Source organism: Rhinoderma darwinii, chromosome 1 (genome assembly GCF_050947455.1).
Source record: "Rhinoderma darwinii isolate aRhiDar2 chromosome 1, aRhiDar2.hap1, whole genome shotgun sequence".
Classification (NCBI taxonomy): Eukaryota; Metazoa; Chordata; class Amphibia; order Anura; family Rhinodermatidae; genus Rhinoderma; species Rhinoderma darwinii.
In genome coordinates this window covers 589147253-589160726 of record NC_134687.1, presented here as the reverse complement: position 1 = coordinate 589160726, position 13474 = coordinate 589147253, and the positions used below count along the sequence as shown (strand labels likewise).

At 40.0% G+C, this 13474-nt stretch overlaps 1 protein-coding gene across 1 annotated transcript; it reads left to right on the top strand.

Annotated features, from left to right (window-relative positions):
• The first annotated feature begins 206 nt into the window (after positions 1-206).
• LOC142746648 (C-C motif chemokine 5-like) lies at positions 207-7515 on the top strand. The gene is made up of 4 exons (XM_075854930.1): positions 207-343; positions 3890-4016; positions 5525-5624; positions 7055-7515. The coding sequence occupies exons 1-4, from the start codon at positions 283-285 to the stop codon at positions 7070-7072; spliced, it is 306 nt and encodes a 101-aa protein (XP_075711045.1). The 5' UTR covers positions 207-282; the 3' UTR covers positions 7073-7515.
• Positions 7516-13474: the final 5959 nt, after the last annotated feature.

The window sequence follows — 13474 nt, the reverse complement described above, 5'->3', positions numbered from 1 at the left end:
TGAGTGAAAAGCTCCAAATGTCAAGGGGAAATACAATAAAAAAGGGGAATTTTAGAGTTTACACTTTCCTCCAAGAATAAGAGGAGGTGGATACCAGGAATCCAGCCCTTTGCACTACCTCTCTGTATATTGGGGGCTGGTCCATAATATGCAGTAATGAAAGTTAGAGTGAAGCTCCAGGATAAATACAAGGTCCTGGTCAGCAGAGATCAGAGCAGAACCTGACGGCCTCAGAGTGGATATATCCTTATCACAGCTGTGATCGTCTGTCCTACTCCAGAGATGGCACCAACCACCCTCATCATATTCCTCATGGTCGCTTCCATGTGCGCAATTTGCCAAGGTAAAAACTCGATCTCTAGATGATGATGATTATGAAAATTCTGATATTTTCTGTCCTTGTGTTTTACTGTTAGCAGATGCTTTTATTTATTACTTTGCAGTGTTACAGTTTGTCATTTTTGTATGTTTATTATTTCCTCATTGTAAAGTGGTGCAGATAAGTAGTGCTGCTGTATATATATATATATATAAAGATAACAAAATAACAATTCCTCAGGGTAACATTATTATTAGAATCTTTCTAGTCAGTTGTTGGAATGGACTGATAATAACATGCAGGGCTGAGGAGGGCAATGCTGGAGATTTCTCTAAGAAAAATGCGTCTGAATTCTGGAACACATTGCACCAAAAAAGTAGTACATGCTGTGCAGCAAATTTATTATGTGCTTAAGACATTTTTTGCACCTTCCTAGACAGTTTTGAAAGTGTCTACAAATATCACCTATATATATGGAGTCTGTGTCCCAAAATCGGTCCTTATCGGGAGGGGGTCCTGGAGATTACCATAAAAGTCTGCCAACAACCCATAGTCCACCACCTCAACTAACCTCCCTAACCAGCTCCCACCTAAACACGTGGATTCCACATAGTTCACCTCTTTCTTTATACGACAACACGGTGGCTCAGTGGTTAGCACTGTTATCCTGCAGCACTGGGGTCAAATCTAACCAAGAACAACATCTGCATGGGGTTTGTAAGTTCTCCTCATGTTTGTGTGGGTTTCCTCCGGGTAGTCCTAGCTACATAAAGTTGCAGACATTTCAAGGCTAGAAGAACCTTCACAATTTGAAAGTTCTGTCTTACGTGGCAACACTTCCCGCAAACAGCAAATTTGTGATAAACTGATGATTCTTTGGATAATGTGACACCCTCTTAAAAAGTGTCCAACGCGTCTAGTGAGATTTGCCAAATTTATCATGCAGCCTGTACCATGGTGATAAATTTGGTGTAGTTTCTGCCTCTCTAGTATTATACTGTCCAGTATAATCAAATCTCCCCCAATGTCTATTGTCTATGGCAAAACTGTGCCTCTCTAGTTGTTGAAAACGACAACTCCTAGCATGCTCTGTTTGAAGTTGTAGTTATGCACCAGCTAAAGAGTGACCGATTGGAGATTACTGCCCCAATGCTTCTCTCGCTATTCATCATTAGACCGAAGGCTGTGATCTGGAGCTCGTAGATAGACTGGTCATACATTACCCCTTTCTTTAGGAAATTGTTGACAGGGTTATAAGAACTGAGAATGCCTGTGTCAAATGAATTCCTGAACTCTGATCTTAGGAACCAGCCAGTTTTGTTTGCATGAATCCCCAACGGGACTGATGTATCAGGTTGCTCTGTATGGACAGGACAGGTACAAACATGAGCAATCGATCCTGCTGGAAGAACATGTTAGCAAGAAATGACTGCTGCAGCTATGTTCCCTAAAATAAGCATATTGCACTGAATTCTACCTTAGTGTCCTCTTAGTGTACAGTGGTTTGGTGTCTCCAAATTTCCTATGTCTATTGGTTTATTTGGCAAAATATTTAATTGTTTAGCGTCTTGAGATATTGGTAGAGATTGGTTCGGAATGCACTAGATCAGGGTAGGTGCACGAATAGGGTCCCAACCCAATCGTATAGTGAAAAAGTATTCGGCACACTGAGACGTAAGTATCAATTTCTTGAAATTTTATTATGATTGATGCCAAGGGTTTGGTGCAACGTTTCGGTCAAAGGACCTTCGTCGGGCACTATAGGTATACAGAATATTCATATTATACATTGGTATTTTAGCATCATATCCATATATGGACCAAAAAAGATATTAAAGTAGAATGTAATGAAAAACAAGATATAAATAAGGATAAATTAAATCTTACAAAAATCAAAATAGAATTGTGGTATAAAGAACCACAAAAATAATAATCATCAACCAAGAACAGTGAGTGGACGACATTCTCATCCCAGGTACAATGGTGTAGTCAGGTATGCAATCATTTAATAGGTTCCTCATACTAACAGGTTGATTGGTTCCCATGCTAAGCTCAAATGGACATCCGTCATTAAGGAGAAAAGACCAAGCTGACCAGACCACATTTCATCTCACTTATTAGATATAATCATTTGTTTACAAAAACCAAATCAACAGTATCAAAATACAGCTCAAATATTCAAAAATATCAACTGACTAAAACCCACACTGTGAGATGACAGTTCAGTGCTGATTGGCATATTATCAAAGTGTAGTCCTAGTGTAGTGCAGGCATATTGGTGAACGTACCTTGTTACCCTGGGTACTGGAGTGTCCAGATGAATGGCGGATTTCTGCTCCTTTTGGCGCTAAATTCCAGGAGATATACTCCTGGTTTAAATATCCCTGCTTTGGGGCGGGCTCTGGGCGTGTGCTGCACGCGTCAGACAGTGTTGTCATGCTCTGGGCGTGGTTCGCGTCCATGTCTACCACTGCCCTGTGTAGGGGCGGGCAGGGGGCGTGGTCAGCTCTTGAGATATTGTTTAGAAACACATCACAGGAATAAATAGTTAACTTTTACCGCAACAAAGAAACAAGAAGCTGTGGTGTCAATAACGGTTACATGATTAGGCCAAATGATGTTTCAGCATGAGCCCAATTTCAACGCAGTGTCACAAACACACAGTGATAACTCTAAGTACAAATAATGTACTAGATGTTAGGCTATGTACACATCTGCGTCAGGGCTCCGTTCTGACGTTCCATCTGAGCTTTCCATCGGAACGGAGCCCTGACTGAAACAAACTGAAACCAAACGTTTCCGTTTCCATCACCATTGATTTCAATGGTGACAGATCCGGTGCCATTGGTTTCTGTTTGTCTCAGTTGTGCAAGGGTTCCGTCGTTTTGGCGGAATCAATAACGTAGTCGACTACGGTATTCATCCTGTCAAAACGACAGAACCCTTGCACAACGGAGACAAACTGAAACCATTGGCACCGGATCCATCACCATTGAAATCAAATGTGATGGAAACGGAAACCTTTGGTTTCAGTCTGTGTCAGTCAGGGCTCCGTTACAACGGAAAGCTCAGACGCAGATGTCAACGAGGCCTTAACTGGTGTACTATTTAACACTACAGATAACACACAGTGATAACCCTAAGTACAAATAATGTAGTAGATGTTACCTGCAGTCCTATGTAAGACCACAGATAACACAGTGATCACTCTAGAGTACAGATAATGTAGTGGATGTTACCTGCAGTCCTATGTAACACCACAGATAACACACAGTGATAACTCTCTGAGTACAGATAACGAAGTAGATGTTACCTGCAGTACTAAGTAAAACCACAGGTAGCACACAGTGATAATTTTTTTTACAATATGACCTTTATTGTAATTAAATATAATTAGAAAAGTTTTCTCTGCAGATGGCTGTGGATGTAACATAACAATGCAAAGGGTCAACAGGCCAAAAATGATAATTTTAGCAACTACTCTAAATGTTAAAGAATATTGTACAATTCCTCCAGCTGTAGAAAGTAATATCTATCTATACATTGCCTTAAACATCCTCCTTTTTACAGTGTCTTCCGCTAATCTGGTGACTTCTGACTGCTGCCTGAAGACCAAAAACAAGGAGCTTCCCTATAACAATATGAAGTGCTACTACCGGCAGAATACAGCGAAGGGCTGCAATATTGATGCGGTTGTGTAAGTGTCCATCTCCAGCCAGTTGCCACTAGATACTTATTTTTGTGCATCCTGTGCCTGTAAAGTAAAATATTAATCTTATATTGTAACAGCGTTCTTCTATTCCCGCCTCCCTCCTGTCACTTTTAACTTGTTTTTTTTAGAATAAAATAATCCAACTATTGCCAGTCATCTTGATTGTAGAAATCACTGCCTGCAGACAGTAGCTCTAATATCTACACATTGCAAGTTGCCTTGTCTAGGAGGTGTATACAGATCACATCAATGAGTAGCTATAGAGATAATTTCAAGTTGTAAACAAAATGCTTGGGAGCCACCAATGCAGGTCCAGGAAATGGCACAAGAGAGGATGCAGGCTGTGCCCTGTGCAGCAGCATTCTTGTCACAGGCAGTTTGCAAACTCCAGGCCACTGCATGCAGATGATTCGGTGGAAATAGCTTTACATCATCTAGAGGAACCAGAAAGCCACTTGGATGTGAATCTAAAAAGATTTGTCATTGTCACCCAGAGCATTCCAAGATTGTCTTTATACAATAGCCCAGGTACATTCTGACGGATATTATATTGCTGAGCATCCTACGCGAGACAGCAATAACATCAGAAATTATCATTACTGGTAAGAGTTTTTATTGGGGAAAATATGTATCTGCAATGAAGCCTGGTCGGCATAGATGGCTGCCATTTACATGCTGCCAGAATCAAACGGTACTCAAGAGAGTGGTATAATCTTATAGCTTAGAGGCTATTAAAAAGGCTCCCAATAGGGGGGATATATATTAAATGTTCTACGCCAAATTTCCTGTGTTGAAAAGTCGCAAATGTGGCAAGTCGCAATTTGTGCAAAAATTTTTACTTTTGCTGCTTACGCCACTTTACCTAAGCGAGGATGAGTGAGGCCTGACAAATTTGCTATAATTTATGCCAGAAATTGGCATAAATGATAGCGCAAATCTACCCCAACTCGTAGCTGGCATAGATTTAATGTTCTATTGCACGGATGGCCAGGGATGCACCTAATTTATTAAGAGGCATCCAAAATGCCAGTCTTAATAAATTCGCCCCCAATGAGTTTAGCATCTTATGCCAATTTAAATGAATACTCCAGGCAAAATTAATACAATTCAAGCGACTTCAACAAAGAAAATGCAAACCAGGAAAACATCAAGTAAGAACTGTGATTGTTGTTTTTACCTGTTTTCCTGCATGAGCTTTTCTGCAGAAGTCGTTCTAGGTAAAGGTCTTATAACTACTTCCTTGGAGCAAAACTGAGAAAAATGTATATAAAAAACACACAATCTATCGTTGTGGCTTGCCATCTAGTAGTATATACGTAGCCTTAGCGCTATGTCTGTGTGTCAGTCTTCATCGTAGTTCTGGTATTTTGTTCAAAATAACCACAGTTATAGGTCTCTGCCAGATAGGAGAGTGCTGCAGTGCAAGGAATTCTGGGAAACCACAACAATGAGGATTGTGTAACGAAATTAAATAATGTTCTCTTCCTACATAGATTCATCACCCGTAGGAACAAATACCTATGTGCTCCACCCAGCTCCCCATGGGTGAAAACTTTAATGGAGAAACTAGACAAGAACAAGCCACAATTCAAGGTAGATTATTATAATATTATTGTGTATTTACCGAATCATTCCCTGTCTGTAACCTTAGCGAAGATAAATTCCTTCTCTGAATAGCTTCCAATCTGTTGCAGTACTTAAAAATTATCAATGAAAAAAATTAGGCTGGAGTTACAAATGCTATTTTTTTAGACAAAGCCATGAGTAGATCCAAAACGAACTTGCAAAAACACATATTCTTGCTGCAGAAACAACCCCGTTCAGATGAATTTAACTATTTTTCAGTCGTAGAAAATAACCGCAACAAAATCTAATGTGTGTAACTCCACACTTAGTCCTCGTTCACACAGAATTTGGATGGTTGAAATGCAATTAAGAACTGTTTTCTATTGCTCAAAAATAAGTAATACAAATACAAAGTCTAAGGGTATGTGCACACGGTGAGAGGCTTTTACGGCTGAAATGACAGACTGTTTTCAGGAGAAAACAGCTGCCTCGTTTCAGCCGTAAAAGCTCCTCCTCGTATTATGCGAGGCGTCTGAGACGCTTGTAAATCTTGAGCTGCTCTTCATTGAGTTCAGTGAAGAACGGCTCAAATTACGTTGCAAAGAAGTGCCCTGCACTTCTTTGCCGAGGCAGTCAATTTACGCGTCATCGTTTGACAGCTGTCAAACGACGACGCGTAAATTACAGGTCGTCGGCACAGTACGTCGGCAAACCCATTCAAATGAATGGGCAGATGTTTGCCGACGTATTGTAGCCCTATTTTCAGGCGTGAAACGAGGCATAATACGCCTCGTTTACGCCTGAAAATAGGTCGTGTGAACCCAGCCTAACAAGCACTGCTGCTACTGTAATACGCTGCGTATTTTCCGCCATGATTCTGTTGCGTAAAATCTGCAGTGTTTACGCTGTGACTATTCATACCCTTATCCTCAGTATAGCACTGCCCTCCCGCAACCAAATGCAACTTATCGTCATGTAACATGGGGTTAAGAAGCGTCTCTCTGCTGGGTCCTCATAGTCTAGATCTGCTTTAGCTGCTTCTGACATGGTGTCAACCGCCATCCTGGCGTATGTTTGCCAATGCTGCATCTGGAGACATGAAAGGTGGTGCTCTATGTACATAAGTCTTTTTTTCTTACCCAAAATTAATGAGATTTTTTAAATTCCATATTTATTTTAAATATAGACGAACAATGTGAATGCAGTCAGAGGGGCTTTTCATGGGCCATTAGAGCCAATAATACCACTTAGAAAGGGCTGACATCTTGATCAAACATTAGCACAAAGATAAAAGTCATTGGTCTGAGGTATATTTTGGGGTTTTCCCCTGTTTTTTTACACACCTGGTGGAGTTGCACTTTAAGAAGTCTCTGAATAGTCTGATATGTGAGATAAATTTTATCATGCATAAACATAAATCTTCCTGACCCTTCCACATTGTGTTTGAATTTCCTTAGAAATATTGTGGTCGCTAAATATTACTGGAGATTGGCTGTTGGAGGTGGCAGAGGACGGTGAGGAAGATGGCATGAGAGGTGAAATCTGACCATGGCATTCTGTGTCCACTTCCTGAAATGATGTAAATCTGCTGTAATTCCCTCCTTTACTTCCTGTAGTAAACAGTGCATTATATTCGGTCAACCTTTAAATTATTCTTAACGTACCTGGGGTACTGAAAACAAAATGAGAACTTTAATATAAGCTTATATATTATGTCATTCAATAAACTAGCCATAATTTTTTTTTTAAATCTTATATAATACTACATAGCAATTCCAAATTACTGTAACGTGTTTCATTTACGTGTGGAGTTGCAATAATTCCATGAAATCTGTAAAACCAACTTCTTGCTCATTCTTGCTGTAGCTTCGAAGTACTAGGGTTGAACCACTTTTTTTTAGGATTTACAAGGGCTCACTTTCACAGGGTTGTAATGTGCAAAAAAATTACATTATTCAATGTTTCCTTTACCTTTGCTAGACATGGTGTATTCCAATAGAGAGGATTCCACATTCAAGCTCTATTCTAAGAGACATCACTGAGAATGTTGCCTATCCATTCACTTGAGACCAGCATTGATATCACTGAGAATGAAGCCTATAGATGTAGCCATCTTCATCTTCACTCTTAAAGGGGTTGTCCACTACCGGACAACTGATGACTATCCACCGGATAGCTCATCAATATATGATTGGTGGGGGTCCGACACCTGGACGCTGCAACAATCAGCTTCTCTGGCTACCTCTGGGCACCAGACGTCCATGCCGGAAGCAAATTGTTTTGGCCACAGAATAGCGGCCGAGCTGCAGCACTGCGCCAATTCTAGTGAATAGGAGAAGAGCTGCAGCATGGCCACTATGCAATGTACGGAGCCAACTGCTTCCGACTCTATACATTGCATACTGAGCAATGACATCTGGTGCCGGCAGGCAGCCAAAACAGCTGATCGGTACGGGGTCCAGGTGTTGGACGCGCACCGATGATATACTGATGACCAATCCGGTAGATAGGTCATCAGTTGTCCAGTGGGGGACAACCCCTTTAACGCATTAAATACACAGCGGCAAGAAATTTTAACTTGACTTTTCCAATGGCTTTTGTTGTGTGATATCACGCTGCTTCAATGTATCAGAGTTTAGATGAACTTGGCTACATCTATATATCTACAGGCTATATGGTATATTCCCTAGAGATTGATGATGTCATTGCAGTCTCAAAGGCCTAGTGAGTAGATAGGCTTCACTTTCTTATGTGTTTGAGGTGGATAAGTTAAATCCTATCCATTAACTTCAATGAAATCATCACCTAAATTGGGCCTTTTTTAAATACTGAGTCACTTTAATTTTGTAAGAAATAAAATAAACAAATGTGAATATTTTATCGTATGTGAAAGATATGAGTCTCTGCATAGTGACAATCATTGACTGTCAACAGTGAAGATCATCCAGTTTAATGATTGTAGCTCATTGTAAATGTATATTTTTATTGTTTATTAATATATTTTTTTTATATAGGATCTATTATATTTTATTCAGATAAATGTTTCATTGTCATCTGGATTACTTGGTAGCTTTGGTTTACAGAAGTGGTTTGGAATGTAATCTCTGAGGTCTTGCTATTCAGTCCAGAGGAGACAAAGCAAAGCTCTCCGGGCTTTATCATGAGAATTTTGCCAGACCCCACAAGGCCAGTCGGATAAATACCCTGTACCATACAGTCTTCATATTTTTTACATTTAACCAGTAGTCATAAGTGTCTTGTCTGTTTTTACTATTACTGATTTGCTAATAATGTTAGTACTCTGTAGCATTCCGCTGTAACTGTAAAGAACCCTAAACTACATTGGTGATTAAGTACAGCTTTCCTCTGCACATTAAAAGTGCTCTCTTGTTTTCTTAAAAAGATAGTTTTTAGTTATTTTTCTTCCCAAGACAAGAGTCCAAAACAGTAGAAATGTAAAGCTCCGTGAATTGATATAATCACTCCTTCGGGTATACATAACATGGTACTGGCTTAGTTCCACTCACTCATAGTTTGTCACTAACTACCACTCATAAATACATTCCTTCTTTCTTGTATACCAAAGTCAATTTAACTCTTGTTAGATGAGATGCAGAGACAATAAATGGTGCAAATTGGGGATAAATTATTATTTGGTGCCATCCAGTCACTTCTGACTTTGTGTGACCTTATTAGTTAGTTTTGCTCAAGAATGTCCTGACTTCTTTTTAGGTCTTCAAGTTTTCATAGTTACATAGTTGAAAAAATAGGTCCATCAAGTCCAACCTATAAAATTATAGTGTTAATCCAGAGAAAAGCATAAACTCCTATGAGGCAGTGACCTGATGTCATGATTTTGTTTCAAGGTCTCCATCTTGTTGGTGGTTGTCCTTCCCATTAGTAACAAAGCTAATAAGGGGCATGGAGAATCTAAGTTATGAGGAAAGATTAATAGAATTAAACCTTTAGCCTAGAAAAAAGACGACTAAGGGGGGACATGATTAATTTATATAAATATATTAATGGCACATACAAAAAATATGGTGAAATCCTGTTCCATGTAAAACCCCCTAAAAAACAAGGGGGGCACTCCCTCCGTCTGGAAAAAAAAGGTTCAACCTGCAGAGGCGACAAGCCTTCTTTACTGTGAGAACTGTGAATCTATGGAATAGCCTACCGCAGGAGCTGGTCACAGCAGGGACAGTAGATGGCTTTAAAAAAGGCAAAGATAATTTCCTAGAACAAAAAAATATAAGCTCCTACGTGTAGAAATTTTTCCCTTCCCTTTTCCCGTCCCTTGGTTGAACTTGATGGACATGTGTCTTTTTTCAGCCGTACTAACTATGTAACCTTTCCAAACACTGTCTTTTCCAACAAGCTAGGTCTTCCCAATTATTATCAACAACTTAACATTGAGTTTTCCTACTGACTGTTTGTCTAACACACACATATACAGTATATATCCTCTTGGAAGGATTGATCAACCATAGGAAGAATGTTCTTTCAACTATTATAACTTTAAATCTGTACTTGAGTTTGATATAATAAAGTTACATAAAATTCTGGCATGATTTTTTTCACGCAAATTTTCACCAAATTATCCTCAAATTGCTCATAGTCAACTCTGTTCTTGAGTACTGGCACCAACCTGACAGCACTGATTGTTGGTTCATTGCAAACTCAGACATCACACTTACCAGTAACTGCCCAAAGCGTCCAATCACAACTTGGCTACCATTATTTTTTATTATTATTCAGAACTAAAAGCTACTATAGATTTTGATTGCATGGACCAGGCATCCTTTTTCTGTACAATGGTGCACACAAGGCAGGAATGCATTTGAACCTTACAAGCTTAAGGCAGCTAATCCAAGTGTATCCAGATAATTATATATCTATATAAATATATAGATATATATATATATATAGTGTATTTTATCCCTGTTCATCTCGCATTTATGCTCTTCGCCGAGCGGATATGGTTAAATGTCTGAAAAAGATATTCAAAGGTTTTCCTATGACTTTTTCATTACTCCATTTGAGACATATGCTTTTTAAGGAGGATAGAATAGTGCAGTCTATCACACTATTCTGTCCTCCAAAGAAAAAGTATACTTAACGTAGACATACTGCTTTACTTTTGCATACTTTGAGCATATACATTTTTTAACTCCCTTTTGATAAAAAAAACAAAGATGGTATATGTAAAACAAATTAAAACAAAAGCATTAGAATGGCATACTTTTGTGTAAATTTATAGCATATGTTTTAAACATATACACTAAAGGTGGATTTAAAACTTGATGTGAACAGGGCCTTACATTGATGTCTAATGGTTTTTGTTTTTTTTTTAATATATATATTAAATGTGATTTTAATGAAATAAAATAATAAAAATTTACATCTTGATTGTTTTCGATCTTGATCTTTTTGATGCCCGGAAAAAAAATGGATTTTTGTTTCAATTATTTAAATTGTATTAGGTTATTAGTCTCTGCAAGGCAACCCCTTATCTATAAACAGCTGCCCTTATGATCTGCTGGGGCTGTGAGAAGTTTAGTCTAGCAATCGCTCCAACTCCTGTAGAGGAAATATGACCGAAAAACACAGCATGGATCTAAAGTGGTTCAAAGCAAAGTAAAGATGCGGCTGTCAGCAAGCATATATTCAAATATGAACCAGATCCGGGGGTGTATACCCCTAAGGCATCCAAAGCACAATATATGACCGAAAAGAGAAGAAATGCCAACAACAAGAACATATAGAAAAATAGAAAAAATCCTTTAATGAAAATGACACATGAATACATGATAATAAAAAGAATCCATAAACCAACAGGTTAAAAAGACTAACACGCCATGCAATATACAAGGGAGGTAACGTCTAAGGTAGACGAGCAATGGTGACAACCAAATGGTATAATCTAATGATCAGGGTACGTAAATACATAGAATAAGTAAATGTAACTGACTACAAATGTGTGTCAGATGAGGTAATTAGAGAGAAAGTATATACTCTAAGGTACAAAAGATAGTACCATGAACTAATGGTATTCATTGTGTTGGATTGTCAATGCAAACCTCTTCTCCCACTCTTCACACACTGATAGCAATACCGCAGAAGAAATGCCTCCCGATCTGACCCTCTTAGACTTTTATCTTTGGGGTCATCTGAAGGCAATTGTCTATGCTGTGAACATACGAGATACTGGAAGCCTGTGCTAGCATTTCTTCTGCGGTGTTGCTATCAGTGTGTGAAGAGTGGGAGAAGAGGTTTGCATTGACAATCCAACACAATGGGCAGCACTTTGAACAGATTTTATAAGTGGTCAGAAACTTGTAAATAACTCATGAAAGAATAAAGTAACGTTAAAACCAAGCACATCATTGTTTTTCTTGTGAAATTCTCGATACGTTTGATGTGTCACATGACCCTCTTCCCATTGAAAAAACTAAAGTTGGATACAAAATGGCCGACTTCAAAATGGCCACCATGGTCAACACCCAGCTTGAAAAGGTTCCCCCCTCCCATATACTAATGTGCCACAAACAGGAAGTTAATATCACCAACCATTCCCATTTTATTTAGGTGTATCCATAGAAATGGCCCACCCTGTATGTATATATATATATATATATATATATATATAGTGCCACACAACCCCCCCCCCCCATTGTATATAGTGCGACACAGCAATCCCCCAGTATATTGCTACACAGCCCCCCTCCCTTGTATATATTGCACACAGAACCACCCTTGTATATTGTGCTACATAGCCCCCCTCCCTTGTATATAGTGCCACACAGAACCCCCCCTTTATATAGTGCAACACAGCCCCCTCCCTTGTATATAGTGCCACAAAGCCCCCCTTCCTTGTATATAGTGCTACAAGGCCCCACTCACTTGTATATAGTGCCACACAGATCCCACCTTGCATATAGTGCTACACAGCCCCCTCCCTTGTATATAGTGCTACACAGCCCCCCTCCCTTGTACATAGTGCTACACAGCAACCCCCCACTCTATTTTGGCCCCCTCCATTGTGTATAGGGCCACATAGCGATCCTCTCCCCTTTGTATATATTGTCACAGAGTGCTCCTCCCCCTTCTATAGTGTCACACAGCGCTCCCCCTTGTATACAGTGTCACACAGTGCCTCCCCTTGTATTTAGTGTCACACAGAACCCCCCTTGTATATAGTGCGACACAGCGCTCCTCCCCATTGTATATGGGGGTCACACAGCTCTGCTCCCCCCTTGTATATAGTGTCACAAAGCGCACTTCCCCCCTTGTATATAGTGCCACACAGCCCTCCTCCCCTTGTATATAGTGCCACACAGCGCTCCTCCCCCTTGTATATAGTGTCACACAGCACTCCTCCCACTTGTATATAGTGCGACACAGCAATCCTCCCCCTTGTATGTAGTGCCACACAGCGCTCCTTCCCCCTTGTATATAGTGTCACATAGAGCTCCTCCTTCCCCTTGTATATAGTATCACACAGCGCTCCCCCTTGTATATAGTGTCACACAGTGCTCCCCCCTTGTATATAGTGCCACATAGCGCTCTTCCCCCTTGTATATAGTGCCACACAGAGCTCCCCCCCTTGTATAGTGTCACACAGAGCGTTCCGCCCCCTTGTATATAGTGTCACACAGCGCTCCTTCCCCCCTGGTATATAGTGCCAGACAGCGTTCCCATTGTATGTAGAGCCCCACAGCGCTCCCCCCTTGTATATAGTGTCACAGAGTCCTCCTCCCCCTCCCTTGTATATAGTGTCACACAGCACTCCTCCCCCCACCCTTGTATATAGTGCCACTCATCCCCCCCCCCAAAAAATTGTACTTACCTTGCCCTGCTTCCCCGACGGACGGATC